General features: G+C 38.6%; 2 protein-coding genes and 1 long non-coding RNA gene across 3 annotated transcripts; 1 reads left to right on the top strand and 2 right to left on the bottom strand.

Moving 5' to 3' along the window:
* Window positions 1-215: 215 nt before the first annotated feature.
* On the bottom strand, window positions 216-1,733 carry LOC134638260 (NACHT, LRR and PYD domains-containing protein 1-like). Its single transcript, XM_063488779.1, has one exon. It carries the CDS (start codon window positions 1,731-1,733, stop codon window positions 216-218), a length of 1,518 nt encoding a protein of 505 aa, XP_063344849.1.
* A 3,210-nt stretch (window positions 1,734-4,943) lies between these two features.
* On the top strand, window positions 4,944-5,793 carry LOC134638258 (GTPase IMAP family member 7-like). Its single transcript, XM_063488778.1, has 2 exons — window positions 4,944-4,962; window positions 5,096-5,793. The coding sequence occupies exons 1-2, from the start codon at window positions 4,944-4,946 to the stop codon at window positions 5,791-5,793; spliced, it is 717 nt and encodes a 238-aa protein (XP_063344848.1).
* Window positions 5,794-19,950: 14,157 nt separating this feature from the next.
* Window positions 19,951-21,244, bottom strand: LOC134638932 (uncharacterized). The gene is made up of 3 exons (XR_010095301.1): window positions 21,053-21,244; window positions 20,183-20,231; window positions 19,951-20,014 (listed from the first exon to the last, which is right to left on the bottom strand). It is a non-coding gene; the product is annotated as an uncharacterized LOC134638932 (long non-coding RNA).
* Between the last annotated feature and the right edge of the window lie 3,155 nt (window positions 21,245-24,399).

Here is a 24,399-nt window from a genome sequence, read left to right as displayed (position 1 = left end):
CTAAACTTACACATGTTACGTTCATCTTCACCTCGCAAAAAATCCACAAATGCATGAACCAGGTAAAGTACAACACACAATGGGAAGACGGGTTGAAACAACTCATTATGTTAAATTGGTTTCCATCATTCGTTAAATCTATGAAAACCAGATGAAATTTGAAGTAAAGTGTGATTTACTGTCTGCTCAAATGCAGCAACATTTACATGGAAGCTTCAGACCAACCCAAGATGTTCACAGAGTGAGAGGTCAAGCTCACTGAGAAACTCAATCATCTGTGAACTGGCAGCTTCACCTTTCTTCCTCACAGTGTCGACAACAAAACGAGCTCTGCTGCTTCTGTTTTGCATGACGTCTGCTTCCTCCCTCTCAGCATCAGTTATCACCTTTTTCTCCAGCAGTTTGTCCAGCAGGCTGTTAAGAACAGGTGCTGATATCCCATCGATGAAACAGCTCCGTACATTTAACAGCCTCTCATTGGGAGGTGTTTGCCCACAGAACGATTTTACTCTAGAAGGCAAAAGATAAACTTGTCTTTGCCACATGCTGTGGGAGCTGATGCTGTCTCTAATAAATAACTGAATATTGTTCATGTTTCTTTCCAAAATCACCTGGAAGGATGGGAAGTAGTTGTCATAGGACTCTTCATCAAATTCAGCCTCTATTGGCTGAACTAGAACAGAGTCATCTTCAGGAACTACAGACAGAGTGTAAACCTGCTTTGGATGCAGTTTACAGTGAGGAGATGTCTCTATGTACCTCTCATCTCCAACTAGTTTCTTCCTGGTGTGCAGCACATCCCGCAGAGCAACATTCTTAGGCAACAACAGGACACTGAGGAAGGATGTGAGATCAGGATCAACTGGGAGTTTGTAGAAGAGCAGAACCAACGCTCGGACTGGGTCACAGGGAGAGTTTTCATCCCTGACATTACCGTAACCAGAAAACCCTGTGATGTTTATAACAACATGAGTTTCTGTTATCTGGTGAGGGCTAATAAACTCGATGCCCTCATCCTTCACATGAGCGACCTGCAAGAACTGACCTCCACCTGTGGAGATGAGCTCACAGTGTGGGAGATGAAGCTGACACACAGACTGCTGCTGACATTTGATGTCAAACAGGGGTCCTGCAGGCTTCTTGTGGTGTTGTGCCAGCAGCTTCCTGTTCCAAGGGACAGTCCTGTAAACCACGTCTCCTTCTCCCTTCATGACAAACACCAGGCCGGTCACACTGCACTGGTACAGGCCTGCACAGGAGCACTGGAACAGGTAGGTTTCATCATCACACTCATCAGCAGCGATGGCAGGTGTAAACTCCTTTAACTTCATGTCAGTTGAGCTTGCTGCTTGTGTTGAGTTGTTCTTTGGTATTTTGTTCAGTGAAGGAACGCTGTAGGACTCTGTGGAGGAGAGCTGGAGATCAGAATTATATGGCAGAGTTGTGGTACGTAGGATGTCTTCAGTTATGACAGGTGGATCTGCTTTTCCTGGTTTGTCTTCTGTCCATGAAAGGGAAACTCTGCTTGTATCTTCTTCTAGTATTTCTTCTTGGCTGCATTCAGCTGAACCAGCAACAGTTGGGATATTGGACTGGGAGCAAGAAGGACATGTGGAAAAATCATATCTTTTACTGCCACTAGTGGACAAAGCAGAGTCCTGTAAGCTGGAGAGGCTGTGATACAGCAGTAAAGTAGCACTGTATTGCTGCATCTTTATGCTGCCTGGTTTCATCCAGGCGGATTGTGAGGAAATCCTTTTAAGGCAACGAAAATCAGGGGACGAAAAAGTAGCGGAGGTGGAGTCTGACGTTTGTTCGTCTTTAACTGATGCAGAAGAAAAAAACAAGTGTGTGTAAAGATGCCTAACAGGAGAAACAGATGAAAAAGTAGTGGAGGTGGAGTCTGGAGTCTTTAGCTCTGCTAACTGTAGCTGATCTAGAACAATTCTGTCATTCGTGGAACAAGCAGAATCCTGTGAGGTGCAGAGACGGTGGCACAACAAGGGTAAAGGTTTCCTGTCTCGTTCCACAGTTGTGCTGCTGGGTTTTGCTGAGGTTGACTGTGGGGGGAAATGATCAAACTTTGGACGAGTACAGAGTGAAGAGTTAATGAAGGTGGAAGCTGGAGTTTGTTCAGTTTTACGTGATGATAAAAACGGTGCATTGTGCTGCCTTGACATACAAAAGTTTGGATTATGGACTGAATTGATTATGAATGAATTGATTATGGTTTGTATATTTGGCTTGAGAAACTGTCTGTAAAAGGTAGAGATAGTGGTGAAAAGCTGGAGCTCTCTAGTAGCAGATGTGTCAAAGGTCTCATTTCTCTCCTTTTCTGTTTCCTTTTGGCTTTTTAGATCAGCTGAACCATCTCTGTCCTTTGGTGAGTCTGAGCGTTCTTTGAATGCATTTCTTGTCTTGTTTCCGTGTTTCATCTTTTACTGTAATACTGTTAGAAGTTGTTTAATGCGTCTCCTTCATTGCTTGATTTGCACTTCAGTGGCCTCCATCAGCTGAGACTGGAAATCAAGAAACAACTGTAATCAGTGATCAGTAGATGCATCATCGCTTGATATAACACAAGGTTTACATTTTTAAAAGACACTGTTTTCAAATTTTACTTTGAAGACGTTTTGTGCTTTTTTAAATGTAATAATTTTATTGCACAGTTCTTTTGACTGTGATGATGCTTCTGTCTTTTCCATGGACTTTCAAAAAAAGCTATACTTTATGGTTTAAAAGGTCCAAGTAACTCAAAGATTTTTTTATCATGCATAGAATAAAGGACATAAAACTGTAAACTTTAATTCCATTTTTGATTTGTTTGATTTTTATTTTTCCTTCTCCATGCAAATCCAGATGTTAAAGCCATCATGTTTCTGGATAGTGCTGCCCCTTAACAATCCTCTTCATTCTTATTCCTCTCATTCTCATTTTCTTCATTTATCTGCTTCTCAGATTTCTTTCTGTCTTCTCAACACACTCTCTTCACTTGTTAGTTCCTTAATTAACCTCAGCTCCCTGAGTCGATCTCTCCCTCCTCTTTCTACGGCCTAACTTAGGTTTTCTTTCTGCTTTGATTTTTGGTTGTCTTGTAGTTATTTCTAATTTCAGTTACATGTGGGTTATAGGTTAGAACTTACTTTTGTCCTCTTTCTTCTCAATTTTATACTTTATACTCAATATATGAATCCAGTATCATTCATATATTAATAAAATTACTTTTTGGTGTTTTTAGGCCACATGCATAAATCTACACGTTTCTGTTTTTCTGCAGGTATTTCTAAAAGTGAGCATTAAGTTTTGTAACACTTGGACATTCAGGGTGATGACTCAGAGAAGTATTACAGCCCAAACCCAAAGCTTGACTGCTCTCAAACCTTTGAGCCAGCTGTTGCAGCAAACACCGCAGCGATGGCCGCAACATCCGACCAGCATATCTTGCCTCACTTGTTCTCTTTCAGCGGGCAGCTCGCAGTAAGAGCGCGCTGTTGTGGTCGCAGTTGTTTTGCAAAACATCAAAGAAAGTGAGCGCTGAGAAGAAGTAGTGGATTATGTGCAATGAATTTAAGAAATAAATAACGTGACGAAAGTGTGCTTGTAGTCGACCTGGCAATGAATATGAGGATAGCACTTCTGCACGTATCTACATGGAACAAAAATGCTGCTTATTAGGGAACGGATTAGTGGCATTTCAATTATCTCCAGTTGGGAAAATTAATTTGACATACGAATAATTTGAGTTATGAGCTCCGTCACGGAACGAATTAAACTCATAAGTCAAGGCACCACAGCACAATGCAAACGCTTTGGAGGGATGTTACCCAAAACTGAGACGCCTCCATCAACTATGAGTTGTTTCTTAGCCTCCTTAATCTGTCCCAATAAATACCACCCACATTAAAATAATCAGAAATGCTGAAACTAATAAATATTAAACGAATAATAAATGAAAATAAACTCACCAACTGAAACTAGACTGAAAATAAAACTTCAGTAATAACAAAAATATGCGAAGCTCAATTATTTCCTTGTCCAGTGCGATCTCTCTGCTGACGTTCAGACTTCAACTTATTATGTTTTTAAAGTGAATTACTAAGTTTGATTGACCACAATATGGATAATGCAGATTACTTCCTAAAGTCTGCACTGATACTTTTTCTCTTCGTTATAAACTCCTGTCTGTCATCAGTATCGTCTTGCATACGGAAAGTGTCCGTAACTTCCATATTGTCATTAAAACATTGTCATTAAAACAGGAAGCTGTCAATAACTTCCTGTTGTATTGTCAGTGTCAGCGATGCCAATGAGCACTTCTGGAGAAACGAGGACACTATGTTCATAATGTAATTTACATGCTAAAGCTAAATCAAAAGTGCTCGACTTTAGCTTTACCTCAGTGCCGCCGGTTGTCTGTCTTTAGTCTCGTTGCTTCTGAATATGCTGAAAAAGCTTCCCATGATGCAGGATTTGAACGAATAACCTGTGGGTCCAAATGTCAATGCCAGCACAACTCTGAACTCTTCCTTTTTTGTTTAAGTAACTCATTTAACAATTTAGTATATCTCAGTTGTTTTCAGATGATTCACATAAATCTTAAATCTAAAGTTAACAAAGGTCTCTTAAGAGATTTATTGTGACAAACGTAAGAATAACCTTTCTTTGACACTCTTTGAGAAATCAGAGACCTTTTTTCTAATTATTTAGATTTTTTTTTATTGCTACAAAGCAAATAAATGTACAAGCACAACTTACAGTGAGTGGAAGTTGTTCAGTCTGTTGAAGCTTAACTCTGTGTGACACTGTCTAAAGTATGCAGACTGCTGTTCTCTGACTGTATAATACTGGAGGAGGCGTGTCATCTGTTGAGCTATAAAAAGCAACTTGTTGCAGAGCAGTTTTAACATTCATCTCTCACCTGTGCAGTGACAACAGTGAAAAAAATGGCTTTAATTCCAGCAGGTAAGACTTATTATTAATAATTGTTTTTTTTTTAACTTATTTTCCTAAAGTGTAAAAACTTCTCAGTTTCACTTCGGTTCTTGTTACCCCCTTGTGTACATGTGTTAAATCAAATGACTGAAATGTGTTTCAGGTCCTGATTTGAGGATTGTGATGATTGGAAAAACTGGTGTGGGCAAGAGTGCTGTTGGGAACACCATCCTGGGATGTGAGCATTTCAGATCTTGTCCTTTATCTGCATCAGTGACTGAGTTCTGTCAAAAAGCTTGGACACAGTGGGGGAAGAGATTAGTTAGTGTTGTAGACACACCAGGGATCCTGGACACTTCAAAATCAGATGAGTTCATCAAAAGAGAAATTGTGAAATGTGTTGAAATCTCCTCTCCTGGTCCTCATGTGTTCCTGTTGGTCATCCAAATCGGCCGATTCACGAGAGAAGAGAAAAACTCAGTGGAAGCCCTGCAGGAGCTGTTTGGCCCCGAGGCAAACAAGTACATGATTGTGCTCTTCACCCGAGGTGGTGATCTTGGAGGCATATCCATAGAGCAGTATGTACGTGACGCTGAGCCAGGGCTAAAGCGCATCATCCAAAGCTGTGGAAACAGGTACCACGTCTTTGACAACACCAGCAGCGACAGAAAGCAGGTGGTGGAGCTCATCAAGAAGATCGACAAAATGATGGAAGTAAATAGAAACACGCACTACACAGACGCCATGTATAAAGAGGTAGAGGAAGCACGCAAAAAGGGAGTAACACTGCAGCAGTATAGGTTCACTGAGTCTTTATGTAAACGTATCAAACTTTTTCGCATCATTCTTGGGAAAGATTAAACTGTTGTAACTTTTGTTTACCCACATGAAATATACAATCTTGTCATGATGGCAGACAGAGTGTAGATAGCTGTGTAAGATCAATATACGTTGATTTCCCATAAAGAAATAACACAATAAAATATTATTCATTATGTGAGTTTATCTTTTGATGTTAAAGAAGAAAGTATTTATAAGTGAAATAATGATCATGTAAGCTGTCTATTAAAGCATTTATTTCCTCTGTTGCATCTATTCTGATTTGTATATGTGCACGAAATTATGGTGGTTATGTCTGCGTTTAATTGTACATTGTTTTAATCTTTTGAACAATTTAGGGGACAATAGTTAAATTTAGTCAAGTAAATATTTTATATAAATGGGAATTGTGGATTGTTTTGTCTTTTAAAGAATGTGGACTTCAGTTTATAAGGAGTTTTTATGTTGGGTCTGTTCTGCTCTGGCTGTTTGTATTAAAACACATTATGAAAATTTCCCTTTAGGCTCATTATTGTTTGACAATTATTCGTGTAAAGCTTCTAGCCTAATAAAAGCTAATAATCACACCACTTTCATCAGTTATTTGTCATTCTAAGATGACAACATCAGAGCCAAATGTTCCACCACTTCATTTATTACTATTTTTTGCCTGTGTGAATGAGAGAAAATTAGATGACATGTATCAACAGGTTTCTAGGTGTACATCTATTTACATAGAGATTATTGGTTCTCACTTATTATGATTTAACTGGTTTGATATTAATCATAGTGACTTACAATTATATATATTACCTTTTTCTTTTACTGTTCTACTGACATATTTAGTTAATTTCCTTTAAATTATTTTGACTATTTAGTTGATTTGCTTTATTACTTCAGGTTTGACTTCAGATTTCCAAGTCTATCCTTACAAGATTGGGAAAACATGTTTAAAGACATATTAAAAGAACATGTAAATAATATTTAAACACTTCTGTTGTGAAACAGCAGACTCAAACACTTAAATACTGAGCCATGTTTTGCAGAAAGACAGACGCATCAGCTGAACAACAACAGCTTTAATACCTTTAATACATTCAACCATCTTTAATATTTCTGGTTATCAGCACAAGCAGGTGAAAATATTCTCTATAGGAACAGGTATTACCGGTATTTCAACATCACTATGCAACTTCCTGTCATGACAGCAGAGGTGTTTCCTCTGAGAATCCTGGCTCTGCCAGAGTTTAAGAGTTGGACGGACAAGGTTACATTTATTTAGGATTATTTCTAATCTGCACAGGATTCAAAGTGTGAGGGTTCCCCAGTCCGCCCTGTGCTCTGTCAGCGCCTCTCTCCCTCTCTCTGTCGTTCTTTGTTTGTTTTGGTGTCTACTTCATAGGCAGGGCTAATTCCAGCTCCCTACAAATCATTCCCTTGAGTGATCGCTACCACTTCTTCGCGGTCACTCCTCACTGGATCGTTGACCTACCTCGTTAGTTAAGCCCCAGCCCCTCGGGTATTTACTGCTTACCATGTTTCCCTGTGTGATGGTGTTCTCCGGTGTTCCATCCTAGGTGTTTGGTGAAAGTGTGTCCACAGGTTTATATTGTGATGTGGATGTGTGGACCAGGAGGGGGCCTGATTTCCTAATCAGGCCCCCTCCTGTTAGGTGTACATTACCCTAAGTCTTGTGTTTGGTGTTAGGAAATTTAAATAAACCTGTTGAACTTTTGGAAATGTCCCGCTTCCGAATCTTGCTAGCTTGCATTGGATGTGACAGAACAACCCAGCCACACATCAAGGACTCAGGCTCTGACCCTGTATGCCTCTCCACCCAGGAGGCGCAGCTCAGCAGGCACGAACAATTATTCTGCCTCTTCTCTGGCAAACAGGACTCCATGGTTCTAAAAATTGCAGGTATGCTCAAGCAATCTCTAACTCCATCTAATGCCAACATTTCACCTCAACAGCTACCAGCAGAACCCTGACCATCCTGCACTGAGAGAGGCCCGTGCCAACTCCTGAAGTGGGTCGATGCTTTTTTGAGATCAAACTTTGAGGTCAATGAACAGGTTCGATGGTGCTGCTCAGTCGTCAATGTTCGATGACTGAGCAGGTGAAAAACAGTCTTTAAAATCTGGAGAGCTGGAAATAATAGGCTCAGAAATGATAACAGTCTGGGATTGAGACTCCACAGAAACCTTAACAGTCTCTGTGCACAAAGTCTCATGAGTCTTTGGGAGCAGCTTACTAAACTCAGCATTCATTAGGACCGGAAATCCAGCAAACTCAGGAGGTGCCAAAACATAATATTCTCTCCCGGAGTTAGCTGACTGGACAGCATGAGCAACAGTCTCAGCATTTGAACAGGAAAAGTGCTCTCGTGATTCACCACTGTGTGCTGCTCTGTAATCTTGGGAACGGGCTGTGAAGAGGAGTGGTGGCGGCGAGGGTGCCGTTTCCTCCTGGATGAAGGAATTGGAAATGGTGGAAAAATGGAGACCTGCTTCTCATCCTCTGATCACATAGCCGTCAGGAAGGAGGCCGGCGAATGGGCAGGTGAACGAGGTCCCAGCGGGTGTGTGGAGGGAGAGGAATTTCGTGACACCGGCACAGAGACTCTGTCCTGTTGTAGCGACCGCTGATTAAGCTGCTTCTGTTGCGTCGGCGTGGAGAGAGAGAGAGAGAAACCAAGTAAAATTGCCCTGACGTGCTCCCCCCACGCAGCTATGGTCCTGAACAGAATGGTGTTTGTGTCAAATTGCTGAAGCTGGGGGTTGGTTTTCACCATTGCTTCCACCGCGCTCAGTCCCTCAGACATAACCTGCAAGCTATCAGACTGGGGGATGCCGTCCAGCAATTTAACCAACCTCTCCATCTCAGCATCAAACTCCGAAGCGGAGCAGTCTGCAGAGTCTATCTTCTGGTCGTGACCTTCTGTCATGTGTTATGTGCAGGCAGGAATGGAGGAACCAAAGTGCAGACACTCGGAGGCAAAACGTGAACTCAAAATAGCTTTATTGCTGAACATAAAATAACTAAGTGAAAATATCAATAAACTAAACAGGCAGGCTGGCAAACAGAACACACAGTGTGGGATGAGCGCAAACATGAGGGTAGATCACAGCACAGACAAAGGAAAACACAGGAAATTAAATATACAGAGGGAGTAATCAGGGAATGGGAGACAGGAGGGAAACATATCTGGCACAAATCAGGGCTAACAAGACAAGGGAAGCAAATCCAGATACATTAACATGAGACACAGAATTTCAAAGTAAAACAGGAAACATAACACAGAGATGCGGACTTGACAAGGGGATAGAGCTGACAGTGGAGACGGAATAACCAAAGAGACAGAAACCAGAAGACAGAATTCTAAGAAACCAAAAGAGTAGAAAGGATAAACAATGGCAAAATCAAAGTTCAATAATAATGTAAAACTCACTTGTTCTTACATAGGTGCACTTATTCTTTGCTACGGTACTTTACTGTTCCAATGAAACAAGAAGATCTCTTTTTAAAGTACATTTTTGTCCATCTTGTGGTCTCATTTGCCATATTCTCTTAATATCTTAGAGCTATTTCCAGGGGGAAGAATGTTAGATACAGTTTTTAAATCAGGTTGTGATCTTAAAGTCAATCTCACAGCACTGATTTTAGAGCAATGTGCACCAGTTGTAATGTCAATTAGAATTCCAAACTGTCTCCAGTATTGGTTGTGGTAAAATATAAGTTGTTCTTTTGTGTGATTGCACACTGCCCATCACAGCGCAGCTTAGTAAACTGTACAGCAGAAGTTTCAATTCACTTTTATCTATATATCACCAAATTACAACAACAGTCAGCTGGTATTGAGACTGTTAGTCACACACGGTGGACAGAAAGCAATTTTTGAATTTAGAAAAAATAAAATGACTCAATTAACATTTATGGTTTTATTTATTATTGCACCTTTTTTCCAGTCTTCTTACAACTATGACAAAGTGTGAATGGACTGTATGGGGGACCGTACCTTAACTGTTAAGCTCACCATTTTAACATGATGTGTACATTACTTCGATAATATAAGCATGGCAAGAAGTTTATGACTTATCTTATATAACATCTGTTTTTCTTTTCTCAAAGAAAAGACAGAAAACTTCACAATATGTTCTTTTCGTTATATATGTTATGTTTGTCTTTTTTATATCTAAATAATGTTGAAGCATTTGGATTGCTCAAATAAAAATATTTGATCTCCTATGTGTTTTTGTCATGTTGTTCAAAATTCAGATGATGACAAAACAGGAAGCCAGAAAGCAACCATATTTTTCTCAAGTTTAACTCAACTTAATATTATTTGTATGGCCGTATTTCAACAACAGTCTGCTACTTAATGTTTCTATATGTATTGTGCATTTCATAGGAAGTATTGTTTCATGATTTGGTTTACTCTGCATTTGGTTCAGATGATGTGAGTTAAAGTTGTAGACATTCAGAAAAACTCTACTACGGTTAGATGACTATAAAGGAAGTTGTCACGGTTCTGGGTCTTTTGGACCCAGCATTTTGAGTTCTTGTATTTTTATATTATGGTTTATGTTCTAAGTCCTTGGTTTTACTATTTTGATTATTGTCATTTCCCAAGGTTTCAGTTATGGTTGTCAAGGGTTTAGTTCTTATGTTTTGTGAGATGCTTCCTTATGTTCCATGTTGTGTTTACTGTGTCTTTCTGTCCCATGTTTCAGGGCCCTATGTTTTGTCTCCCCAGTCTGTTAAGTTTACATGTCTTGAGTTCAGTCAGTGTGTTTCCTGTTTTACTTTGAAGAGGTCCTGTGTTCCTGTGTTTAGCCTTAGGGCGTTTCTCAATATGCGTACTTGTGCGTACTTGCGTTCTCGTGTACTCGTGATACGTCATCAGTCGGAGACCAAGTACTGTTCCAATTCGAAGTACGCATCAAGCCGAGAACGCGAAAAAGTCCCGGATGTGTTCTCGCTCCGCCCGTTTTATCGAGCATGCATCGGTGGTGACTTGTGTGGACTTGGTACAGCTAAATATCCCAGAATGCATTTCGTCCAAAACTCAAACGCGGCAATAGCGGACGAGCGGGGCTAAAAACTTTTAAATATTACTCTTTCTGGGTCACAAAATAAACTTTTAAGTTATTTTCAAGCGGGAATGTAGCTGTGTAAACTTCAAATATCTGCTCGATTTATGAAGATATCATATATTTCCAAACGCCCTCCGACGCTTTCGGAGATGTCTGTGACCCGCCAGCTCCATAGCAGACAGCGAGGTTGAGGATTATTAGAGCCGGCGAGAACAGCGGACTCCCGGCACATCGTTTTCAACCCCCCCCCGCCCGCGGTCTTCTCACTACTCAGGTTAAAGAAACCCCAGCAGCTGTCTATAGTTTTGAGTGTCCACTACAATAAAAATAAAAGCGTTCTAACATCTCACCTGCTTGTTTTTATTAAGGTATGTACACGTATGTACATGTACACTATTTTTATTAATAGAGGTTTCACTACTGAGGTTAAAAATGATATATAAGTCACTTAGATCACTTCTAAATGTTAATGTTTGGTTTATTTCAGTGTTTTATTTGTTCCTGAGTAAACCGGTTTGGCTGTGATTAAAGTTAAGCTTCATAACATGTTACTCACAGTTAAATTAAGAGGGGACGGCAGTAAAAACTCCGGACCTGTGACATCATCACGTACGCTGGTGTTCCAATTGTACAAATCGCGAGTCCGTGCTCGCGTTCTCGGCGAGTCCGTACTCCCGTGCGTTCTTGGCCAGTACGTACTCGCCAAGAACGCGAGTACGTACTCGCGTACTTGAGAATTGAGAAACGGCCTTAGACTCCCCTTGTGATGTCATTATGTTCATGTGTATCAGCTATTTCCCCGTGTGTTCCCACTTCCCTCATTATCCTCCTGTGTGTATTTAGTCCGTGTGTTTTCAGTCATTCCTTGTCTGGTTGTCTGCTCCACATCGTGTCTTCAGGTATCTGTGTCAGTTCGCCATGTTTAAGGTTTAGTTCACCCAGTTTAGGTTATTGTTTAGTTTCACTCATGCCCTTTGTTTGTATTTATTTTGCCAGCCTTAATAAACTGCTCGTTTTCTGTTAATCCACGTCACGTTTCACATTCTCTTTTTGGTCTGCATTCGAGTCCTTTTTTGCAACACATACAGTCTGCCTCAGCCAGGCTGTGACAGAAGTAACCTGGGACAACAACTTTCACTTTTCATTAGAAAAGCATTTCTTTGTTTTTGTTGGACATAATAAGCCTGTTACTATTCAGATCGGCTCTGTTATTTTAACAGTTGACCCACCCTGCTCTCCTATCACCATATGAGAAAATTATCTCGTGAGAGTCTTCTTAGAGAGAAACAAACATGCTGGCATGAGATTGAAACAAATATAACAGAAAGTTGGACAGTGATGTGAAAATACCTGTAACACCTGTGGGTTACACCCAAAATGTTTTCATTCACTCGTGTTAATGAGCTAACAATGAACCACAAGTACTGCTGTCAAGAAATATTTTTGTCAGTCAAATGTTCAGTCAAACCAATGTTGTGATGGAGAAAAGCACAAAGTTCTGTGTGAATGTTTTAATCAGCAAAACTAATTGTTTGATTTCAGCTGATGCACATGTGTTACTGCCACTGTTTCACTTCAGAGTTGGCTGTGGAAGTTTTGTTTGTTTGTTTTTTTTAACTTAGAATATGTTTCACCCACTCTTGTGCGCAAAATCTCTGATTCAGTGAAGGGACTTTACTAACATATCAGTTTGATGTTTCCCCTATTTTGAAAGATAACAAAACTATAGCTAATATTTAATTATTTAGTACTTTAATCAGACTACCTCTGTCGCGGTCCCTATTGTCTTTGTTTTCTTCTGTTAAGCGTACTCTCATTCTGGCCGGTGTGTTTTGTTTCCAGTTCAGTTTCCAGCCCTCCTAGTTTTGATCTTGAAGTTAAAGTTCTGCCTCCACGAGTCTGCATATTGGCTCCTTTTCCCTGCCTGCCTGCACAGCCATGAGAACCTTAGGGGAACCATCCATGAAACCTCTGTAGTTGATGGATGACATGACCACCACTGGTCTGATCTTTAAATCTCACCCACTCTTGTGAGGAGAATCTCTCAGTCAATGAAGGGACTTCATCTTAATGTGATGTTTCCAAAATAATAACACATTTATAACCAATTATGTAATTATTACTTTAATCCAAGTACACAATGGGTTGTTCAAGACAGTTGTTTTTAAATTCTAAGAAATTAGAATTTAATAGATATTATAAATATTCGAATATAAAAGTGAAATTAATCGAAGCACAAGGACAATAACACTTGCAGTAATGAATTAACACAATAAATAATCAACACCAAATAAAACAAAGAAAAACAAGTTCTAGTCATCCTCAGCTAAAGCAGTCACACTATTTTTAATTCAATATCTTACTGCAAACTGTAGCTTGAGACCCTGAACAGCTGCTGTCAGCCAGCACTATAACGGGACTGAATAACTAAAATGTCAGCATACATCAAATTATCAACTCGTCCATCATATAGCCAGTAATCTACTTGTTTAATGACTGAGAAAGATCATTCATGAATAAATTAAAGCAGAACAGGTGACAATATCTCACCTTTTGTGAACCGCATATGATCAAAGTCATGTTTTTTCTGTTATATTTGAAAGCAACAAATTCAATTCAGTTCAAAACTTCCTTCAAAACATATATACAAGAATCTTTGCTGTTTTTTTTTTCTAATCTAAATTACTGTTATTACACTCTGCATCAGAATACTCAAAACACAGTTTGCAAGGGACAATTTAGGTCTTTCGAGCTTAACATAGCTGTCCCAAAGGAAGTAACGTGGGGGGCACAGCTTTCACTTTTCATTAGAAAAGAATTTTAATGTTTGGACAGAAGACGTTACCAAACAACCAACTCATTGTGTGCATTTGATCTCAGTCAGGTCGGCTCCTATCTTTCTACAGCTGACTCAACCCTGATCTCCTATCACCAACATCTCGTCTCATGCTGCCATGAGACTGAAAGAAATATAACAAAAGGTTGGATAGTGTTGTGAAAATACCTGGAACACCTGTGGGTATCCACCCAAAAAGTTTTCCTTCACTCTTGTGTTGAGAGGCTAACAATGAACCACAAATATTTAGGACGGTCTGTAAAGAAACACTTTTGTTAATGAAATGCTTTGATGGAGAAAAGCGAAAAGTTCTGTTCAGTTGATGTTCACGTTGTCCTTTGTTGTGTTATTTCTTTTCAGGTTTGTTATGTTTGTTCTACATTGCTGTGTTTATGTGTTTTTACCCACCTCCATGTGGACAGAAATACAACTCAAACTAAGGAATTGGTGCTACAAACTCATTGTGCTCCTCCACCTAATAAGACACAGATTTAACTCACTAATATGGTTGTTATGAAATGACTTCCAACTTTCCTCTTTGGCAGCTTTTGCAGAATTATGATGTGAAAGCACTGTTGTGCCAAACTCATTCTGCTTTTTCAAGATGAGCTCTATGAATCCACTATAGGTTGTTTTTGTTTATTTGTTTCATTTTTCTGTTTATTTATTTATTGTTATTTGTGTTATTTCAGTTATTTCATTATATGTAATAGAAAAAAGAGAAGGGGGAAAAATAGGAGAAAATATAATAAAAGGACGGAGCACAAATACAAATGTATCGCCACGTGAAAAGGGTGTAGGAGGACACCACCTCTTCACCCACCCCCACCACTCCCACCAGCACAAGCACCCCAGGCCCCACATCCAAAGGCTGTTAGGAAGCACCCATCCTAATCCCCCACTGCCACCAAGAGGCAGACATGCAGACACTCCAAAACAGCAACCACAGCTCTCCAGCTCCCAGGAAGCCAGACAGTCGTAGTCACACTGATTATATAAAGTGCCTTGAGGCGACTTTTGTTGTGATTTGGCGCTATATAAATAAAATTGAATTGAATTGAATTGAATTGAATTATTGTAACACCTGAGTGACTTTTTCTACAGGGGGAAAGAAAAAATGTAGAAAAATACACAGCAGTAACACACATAATATAGAATGCAAGTGACACATCTGCTGCAAGTAAATAAAATAAATAAATAATAATCAACAGTGTGAAAGTGCAGCACTATACAGTACCTTAGGTTTAAAGGTGACAAATAAATGAATGAACTTGATACATTTTAGCTGACATTTTTCTTTTTATTCCTTAAGTCAACAGTTTCTTCTGACGAGAGGCCGTGCTGTCATTATTGCCCCAGGTTAAGAAGTGTGATATTCTGATGTTATTATAGTCTAAAACTATTTTCTCTGACATAGAAATAAACCTAAACAGCGTGTTCTCCCTGAAGATTCATAGATTTGGTTTTCCTTGTCTTCTGATTGGAGTTATTTTTGTAACTCCAATCAGAAGTCAAATAAAACCGCTTTTAGTTTACCTCTCTTGTTTCTTCAGTCCACCTCTGCCTGCCACACAGCTGGCATTCACATCCAGCAACACTGTGAAGAATCTTGGAGTCATTATTGACCACAATATGTTCGTTCTTCAGTTCACATATGAGATGTTGCTCTATTTGAACAATATCTCTAATATTAGAAACATCCTGAAAAACTAGTTTATCCAGCTAAGCCCCAAATGGCTTTCTGAGCTTCCTGCTTGAAAATGACATGTTCAAAATGAATGGAGTGTTTCTCTGCAATTACAAACTCTGTGTAAACAATCCTGAAATCAAAATAAAGATTTCATCAGTTGTGTAAAGATTGCAGCAGATGTTACTGTGTCAAAGTTACTGAGGCTAGAACACAGAAAAACTAAGTAGATTTTTTTCATCGCCTAATATATTTATTTATTTATTCATTTAGCATATAACCCTTTTAAAAACATGCTTCAGTTCACCTTTTAATCAGGAAATTCTGTAACCAACACATAAACATCATCTGTGCAAAGATTTATGTTTCTAAAGTCAAACAGTCAAATTCCAGCACATTTAATAAATAAATATTCAGGCATTGTCCAGCCATGTACAATTTCAGCACACATTGGGCACCATATATGAGTTGCATTTTTTAGGTATTAAACAGCAGAAATTATTTAATTTCATTAACATGTCTAAAAAAGCTTTGAATATAAGAATTAGCCACAGCAGGCCCTTTCTGCCCTGCGCACAGAGCCTTTATAAGGCCTCTGGAGCTTTAAACTCTGAGGGGCTGTAACTTTGGCTTCTTTTGGCTGATTTGCATGAGTGACACCTCTTTTTAATCATTTGAGCCAATATAATCACAGTTTATAAGGCTGTGGAAACCAGCAGTCGGCTAAGACTGAAGAAGTCACTTAGATGAGTGATTAAACATTTCTCCCACTGAAAACACTACGTCCAGATGAACAGAATCAACTTTTTGGAGCTATACTATATTGTTCTTTCTTTTTGATTTTTTTTTTTTTATATTTAAAGATTTTTTGCCGATATTTGACTTTTGTTTTTGTTGGTTTGGGAGCAGATACAGGGGTTAGGACCAACAGCAGCTGCTGTGCTGTTAGAAAAATTCAGGAAGAATCTCATTTTAAGTCCTCTTAGTACAAGTCAAGTCAAGTAGAGCAAAACATCTTTTACATTATAAATCACTCCTTGTACTTTAGTGTTCACTTTCAATATCGAGTACTGTGTGGTAATACATAGAAAACTTTGCTTCAACCATTAAGTACAGTTCAGAAAAAAGGAATCAGGAGCATTAATCCAGTTTCATTTAGAGACCACACTAACATTTTACATGGGAAGTAAAACATCTTGAAGTTTATGGACCTCTTATAATATAAAACTACATGAATTATGTATAAAGCCAGATATAATATGTTACCAGGACATGTACAGAGGATGTTTTTGATAGAGAGGGAAAGTTAAAGCTGAAGACTGTTAATGCACAAACAATAGTTAAAAAAATTATCTTATTTGTGGAGTAAAACTTTTGAACAGTTTTACAGTGAACCTACATAAATGTTCAGGAATTATTCAGTCTAAAAACATTTTGGAAACTCCTTTTGGAAGCATATGTTAATGACTTCCAGGATTCCAGGGGACCATGGGATTAGGGGGAAACGGGATCTCCTCACTTGCTCAGCTCCACTCGCTCCTCACAGCGAATTCCTTCCTCGCACACACATCCAAGCCAAACAGCCAACAATATAAAAACTAAAACTGATATTTACTTAAAATTTTTGAGGCAACACTTTTACACTTAAAAATATTGAGTAGATTGGAAACCAGTCAAATCTGTTCAATATACTTGATCAATTGAATAACTAAAGCTTAAACATATAAAGTTGAAATGAATAATAGTAGTTGTTACACAAACATGAAGAAATTGAGTAAATAACACTGACATGGTTGGTCATTGTAACTGAAATATAGATGGTCAGTAAATCCAAAATCTTTTTCCATTTACCTAATATGACCATCACCAGTAGGCCACCGAGACTGTCGGTGCTGGGGCTCGAACCAGCAACCTTCTGATTACAAGACGAACTGCCAACTCTTGAGCCACGATCGCCCCCTAACATTCAATTATGAATGTTATTGTATTTAACTGGTAGTCTAAGTCTAAAAAACCAAACAAACTAATATGCAGTTGTGTGTTTCATAATACATGTGTGAAAAATGACCACATGTTAAACATTTTTCCAAATGAAAATTTAATTTTCATAAACATGGCAATAACTCAAAATAAACAAACACTAAAAAGACAGGAGCTTTTTCCCTTTTAGCTCAAAGCCTTACATACTTGAAGGATAAATGGCAAACCAGGAGAGCAAACACAAAAGCTCAGAGTATTTAAAAAACAAAATGAAAAAAACAATGAAAAAGGCTCATGGTACTCATTTACTCTACGTTATCATGTTTTACTTACACTTTTCAGTTGTAGTTGCTGACAATAAATAATATTGATTTGAATAATTAATGATTTTAGTACAAGATACTGATGGGTATAGATACCTATTTCTCAAATATTTTGATTCAATTTTAAACAAAAATATTAAGTACATGCAAAGAAGGTATTCTGTGAACCACATACTGAATTCAGAGCTCTTTTGAGCCAACCATCCCTTTAATGCTAACTAGTAATGACTTCATGAACTTCTTCACAAATAAAATTCTTATCATTAGAGAAAAAATTACCAATAATCATCCCACAGATGTAATATTATCTACAGCTACTTTTAGTACCATTGATGTTAAGTTAGACTCTTTTTCTCCCATCGATCTTTCTGAGTTAACTTCAATAATTACTTCCTCCAAACCATCAACGTGTCTTTTAGACCCCATTCCTACAAAACTGCTCAAAGAAGTCCTGCCATTAATTAATGCTTCAATCTTAAATATGATCAACCTATCTCTAATAATTAGCTATGTACCACAGGCCTTCAAGCTGGCTGTAGTTAAACCTTTACTCAAAAAGCATCTCTAGACCCAGCAGTCTTAGCTAATTATAGGCCAATCTCCAACCTTCCTTTCATATCAAAAATCCTTGAAAGAGTAGTTGTCAAACAGCTAACAGATCATCTGCAGAGGAATGGCTTATTTGAAGAGTTTCAGTCAGGTTTCAGAGCTCATCACAGCACAGAAACAGCTTTAGTGAAGGTTACAAATGATCTTCTTATGGCCTCTGACAGTGGACTCATCTCTGTGCTTGTCCTGCTAGACCTTAGTGCAGCGTTTGATACTGTTGACCAAAATATCCCATTAGAGCGATTAGAACATGCTGTAGGTATTACAGGTACTGCACTGTAAAATCTAATTAGTTCCCAGAACTCAAAAAAATTATGGAAACTCGTTGCCTCAAAAAAATTGAGTAAAGCTTAGCTAAAAATGACTAAGTTAGGACAACGTATTTATTTTGAGTACTCTGTACAAGCTCATTTGTTCCCAGAACTCAAAACAATTGGATCAAGTTTACGTAAGATGACCAAGTTAGGGCAACTTACTCATTTTGAGTACACTGTACTCAAAGTGTACACAGCCGTGTTAGTTCCCAGAACTCAAAAAAATTATGGAAACTCGTTGCCTCAAAAAAACTAAGTAAAGCTTACTTAGGATGACTGTTAGGACAACTTATACATTGCAAGTCTGCAGTATTAAGAATAACTTGATATTTCTGACTTTCTGACAATACTAATTGTTTACCTACTGACAAACATTTCAAGTTCAACTAAATGAAAAAACAATTTGTGGTACCATGAATATGATTAAAAATAATTAACCACAATTTTTGTAATGATGTTAAAATGAGCACAACTTTTATTTTCAAACACAACAAAGTACAACAGCCAACATACTGGACACTGTTCTGCTGAATAAAAATTATATTGCCATCACTGTTACAACGAAACAAAGTCTCAGATGTAATTATTCTGAAAATAAGTTTAGGCCTACCACAAGTTTGTTTTGTACTTACATTACTTATATTATCAAAATAAAATATTTATTGTTCTGTCACAAGTGCAGTCTCTAATTTAAACAACACATTTGTTTTTCATTCCAACACATGAGCTGGAATGTTGTAATATTTTAAGGATGGCTTGTTTCCAGTCCAGGCATTACTGCCTGAATGACTGTCATGGATCGAGGTGATTCAAATGTAGGTGCAGAAGAAAGTCTTTAACTTCCCTTAAGTACAGTGGCAGTGGATGTGGGTTGGAGATGCAATGAGCTTGAACCTGGAGGCGACCATCTTCACTGACCACACCATCTGTGACGGGGCACTCATCTCTCCTGGTGTCCTGCAAGCAAACAATCATATTTTTTGGAACATGAACTTAATTGCTTTCTTAAACATTTTTTCCTGCATTTGGTATAAAACAGACTCCAATTTAGACAATCTCAGGCTCCCTCCCCGCCGGAGAGGTGACATTCAATGTCCCAAATTGTCAGTCTGGATAGCCCTGACCACCACCCAACACACAATAATGTCATGAAAGCATCATTTTAAAAAGGTCTATGCAAACATGGGCAATAACTTTCATTCTAATGATGTGCAAAATGATTTGGGCACAAAACAAATTTTGTTGTTAGAAAACTTGCAGACTTCACTATATACAGTGTAGACCCTCTAAACTAAGTTTGGGGGATGTGATCTTTCAAGAAATGCAGACCAAACTGTTGTTGTTTGTTTACTTACACAGCATGTCTTGTAGAATTAACTGGAGTCACAGCAACAGCATAGTGCAGTCATATCTCAAGTCTAATAACAGAAGACAGGAAAAGATCAGTAAAGAAACAACTTCCCCAAACCAAAGCACAAACAAAACAATAAGTAAAACAGGCTGATCTAAAGTATGATTAAAGTTCAGCCTGATTAATATAAATGTCACTGACAGTTGCTAATATATTGGAAAACCAAAATACTTACCACTGAGTTGATGTCTTTCTGTCCAACAACAGGAGTGCTGGTCCCGAGCCTCAAAGACAGTAAGAAGCAAGCAGAGGGAGAAAAAACAGAACATTTTTCAGAAACTGATTTGATCCTTAATGGCTGTGCAATCATTGTAACATAGAGTTTGCTTATGATGTTAAATAAAGGCTAGATTTGGCATTAATAGATGCCACAGATGTTCTAAAGCTGCCACAAAGCATGAAAACGTCGGAGCATTTTGCAAATATGTGATGTCTTGATAGATCGAGCAGATATTTGAAATTCACACAGCTACATTCTCGCCTGAAAATATCTTAAAAGTTTATTTTGTGACCCAGAAAAAGTAATACGTTTTTCAGCAGTGCTCCTCCGCCATTGCCGCGCTTACAAGTGCGCACAGGCTCCGACAACCGCAGCCGACAAATGCGATCCTCTTTTTCACCAGACTACGCTTTCTGGGTCACAAAATAACCTTTTAACATATTTTCAGGCGAGAATGTAGCTGTGTAATGCTCAAATATCTACTTAATTTATCAAAATATCACATATTTGCAAAAGTGCTTCCACGTTTTCGGAGAGCTCTGTTATCCACCCCCCACACCCCACCCTACCCCTAACGGCTGCACCTCCCAAAGAATTTTGTCTGGGCTCTTATCTCACTTATTTATTTCAAACAATCAACAAAAAAAATCACCGACATAGTTTTGTGTAAGGTTTTTAAGGCTGTGGTGTTAATTTTTAAGTAACATGAGCCCAGCGGCAGCAGCAACGCTAGGCTAACACTAACTAGCTAGCAAGATTATAAACCTGGTGCTAAACTAAGAGAAGCCACAAAATCAGTTTGAATAAGAGTAAACATTTACTCACCAAGTCAGTAAAGATCCACAGCAATGACAACAATAATATCTCCAGGTTTGCTCAATATATTCCATAACAAATGCTGGTGCCATGAACATGCGGACTGATCCGGGAGGGAGGGGGACGGTAGTCACGTGGCATTTTCAAAACACATCTTTCATCCTTCCGCCCTGAGAAGCAAAACTTCCAGCTTACTTATTTTTTCTAAGTTAGGACAACTCAAATAAATCGAGTTTATCAGCATTTTTGCATAAAAAGTACTGGTAACTTATTTAAATTGAGTTCTAATAACAAATTGATAAAAATTGAGTTCAGCCTATTTAATAGTTTTAATTAAACACAATATTACATTTTACAGTGTGCACTGCAGTGGTTTGTATCATATCTATCTAATAGACTCCAATTTGTTCAAGTAAATGGAGAGTCCTCTTCACCCACTAAGGTCAATTATGGTGTTCCACAGGGTTCAGTGCTAGGACCAATTCTATTTACATTATACATGCTTCCCCTAGGCAGCATCATTAGAAGACATAGCATAAATTTTCACTGCTATGCAGATGACACGCAGCTCTATCTATCCATGAAGCCAGGTAACACACACCAATTAGTTAAACTGCAGGACTGTCTTAAAGACATAAACATCTGGATGGCCGCTAACTTTCTGCTTCTTAATTCAGATCAAACTGAGGTTATTGTACTCGGCCCTGAAAATCTTAGAAATATGGTATCTAACCAGATTCTTCCTCTGGATGGGATTACCTTGGCCTCCAGTAACACTGTGAGGAACCTTGGAGTCATTTTTGACCAGGACATGTCCTTCAACGCACATATTAAACAAATATGTAAGACTGCTTTCTTCCATTTGCGCAGCATCTCTAAAATTAGAAATATCCTGTCTCAGAGTGACGCTGAAAAACTAGTTCATGCATTTATTACTTCCAGGCTGGACTACTGTAATTCATTATTATCAGGATGTCCTAAAAACTCGCTGAAAAGTCTTCAGTTAATCCAAAATGCTGCAGCAAGAGTCCTGACAGGGACTAGAAAGAGAGAGCATATTTCTCCTGTTTTGGCTTCCCTTCATTGGCTTCCTGTTAAATCCAGAATTGAATTCAAAATCCTGCTCCTCACATACAAGGTCTTAAATAATCAGGCCCCATCTTATCTTAATGACCTTGTAGTACCATATCACCCTATTAGAGCACTTCGTTCTCGCTCTGCAGGCCTACTTGTTGTCCCTAGGGTATTTAAAAGTAGAATGGGAGGCAGAGCCTTCAGTTTTCAGGCCCCTCTTCTGTGGAACCAGCTTCCAGTTTGGATTCGGGAGACAGACACTATCTCTACTTTCAAGATTAGGCTTAAAACTTTCCTTTTTGCTAAAGCATATAGTTAGGGCTGGACCAGGTGACCCTGAATCCTCCCTTAGTTATGCTGCAATAGACGTAGGCTGCCAGGGATTCCCATGATGCATTGGGTTTTTCCTTTCCAGTCAACTTTCTCACTCACTATGTGTTAATAGACCTCTCTGCATCGAATCATATCTGTTATTAATCTCTGTCTCTCTTCCACAGCATGTCTTTCATCCTGTTTTCCTTCTTTCACCCCAACCGGTCGCAGCAGATGGCCCCACCCCTCCCTGAGCCTGGTTCTGCCGGAGGTTTCTTCCTGTTAAAAGGGAGTTTTTCCTTCCCACTGTCGCCAAAGTGCTTGCTCATAGGGGGTCATATGATTGTTGGGTTTTTCTCTGTACCTATGAAGCGCCTTGAGGTGACTTTTGTTGTGATTTGGCGCTATATAAATAAAATTGAATTGAATTGAATTGAATTGAAATTGAATTGAATTTGTTGTCTGAGATATATGTACCTTAGTTTAACAAAAACACATACGTTAACATTTTAGACATTTATTTCAACTTATCAAACTCAAATAATTACTAAAATGATATTCATAGATTTTATCAGGCTCATCTAACTTATATTCATAGTGATATTTACTAAGCCTCTGAATTATTTTTTAGAGTGAATACACACGCTCAGGGGTCCAGGGATCAGGATATAAAACTGGTCCGGGGAATCTATACACAGAAACTAATGTTACTTCAAGGCAATCACAAAGATAAACAGATATTTGTTGAGCCATGCTTTTATTAATGTAAGATACTCAAAATTCCAGCAACGAGTAGCTCAGTGCCCTTGCCTTATGAAGAGGCCAGCAAACAAAGTGATGAATCACAGGTGATTAACTGCAGGTGCGTGGGCCAAAGGCGGGAGCTCAACATGAGGTTCGCTCAGTGTGACAGGAGCAAGAGTGAGCAAGAGAGAGAGAGAGACAAACCAAAACAAAAACATTTGTTGCCAAGCTGGGCACACGGACCATGACACATACTTCTTCCTACACCATTTCTAACTTGATAAGAAAGTGGTTATTTTATGTCTCTTTTTTGCGCACATGTATGTGTACATTTACATGCAGGTATTTTTCTTTATGTTCATATGTATACCCTGGTTTGTTTGTTTTCTATCTCCAAAATAAAAGGTTATCGTCATCATCATCCACATGATAAAACTCTTACCTGTGCAGTTCACACTGCATTTATAACACCATAGCTGACACACCTCCAGTAGTTGCACAACAGGTTCATATATTACAAAGACAGAGCGACACAGTCTGCACACATCCACACAGCCTTTGCCTGCACCAAAAAGAAGCATGTCGTACAGTAAGTTTATACTGTAATAGTTTGTTTTATTTGTGTCCATAATATAAGCTTAGTCCTGGCAAAAAGGAAGATTATTGGATTATCTTGGAAATATTTGTTCAAATAAAGTGTTTACATTTCATGTATAGTGTTGCATAACAAAATAAAACTGTGATTCACTATTTTCACAGCCAAGATTTCAGTTTTCATCTTTGGAAACACAGAGTCTTTGAAGAAAGCTCTAATAACCAACATCTTGGGGAAAGATTTGTCTGTGCTACCCACGAGAAAGATTCTGAAAACCACTGAGATATATGAGAATTACACATATGAGATCACATGTACACCTGACTTTGACATATTCTGTGATGACATACAGGAACTATTTTCTAAGAATTCCCACAGTGACATGTGTTTGTTGGTGGTAGAGGATGGGTTTTCACCAGAAAATGTGGGAAAGCAAATAGAAGATTTGAGCAAGAAAACTGGAAAACCAAGAGAAGAGTTCACAGTCGTGCTGCCACTGACACATGAACCCTCAGATTACTGTTTCAAATCCTGCACCATCCAGCAGCTTTTCAGTGAACTGGACAAACTGGCTAAACACAGGCGACCTGAGTCAACAGATAACAGGTAAAACTGAAAGTAGAGACTGACT

This window comes from Pelmatolapia mariae, linkage group LG12 (assembly GCF_036321145.2).
Source record: "Pelmatolapia mariae isolate MD_Pm_ZW linkage group LG12, Pm_UMD_F_2, whole genome shotgun sequence".
Taxonomy (NCBI): Eukaryota; Metazoa; Chordata; class Actinopteri; order Cichliformes; family Cichlidae; genus Pelmatolapia; species Pelmatolapia mariae.
This window is presented reverse-complemented; position numbering and strand designations above follow the sequence as displayed.

Bases quoted from the DNA above. Each gene is read 5' to 3' on its own strand.
- LOC134638260 (XM_063488779.1), bottom strand. From the start codon at position 1,733: ATGAAACCAGGCAGCATAAAGATGCAGCAATACAGTGCTACTTTACTG.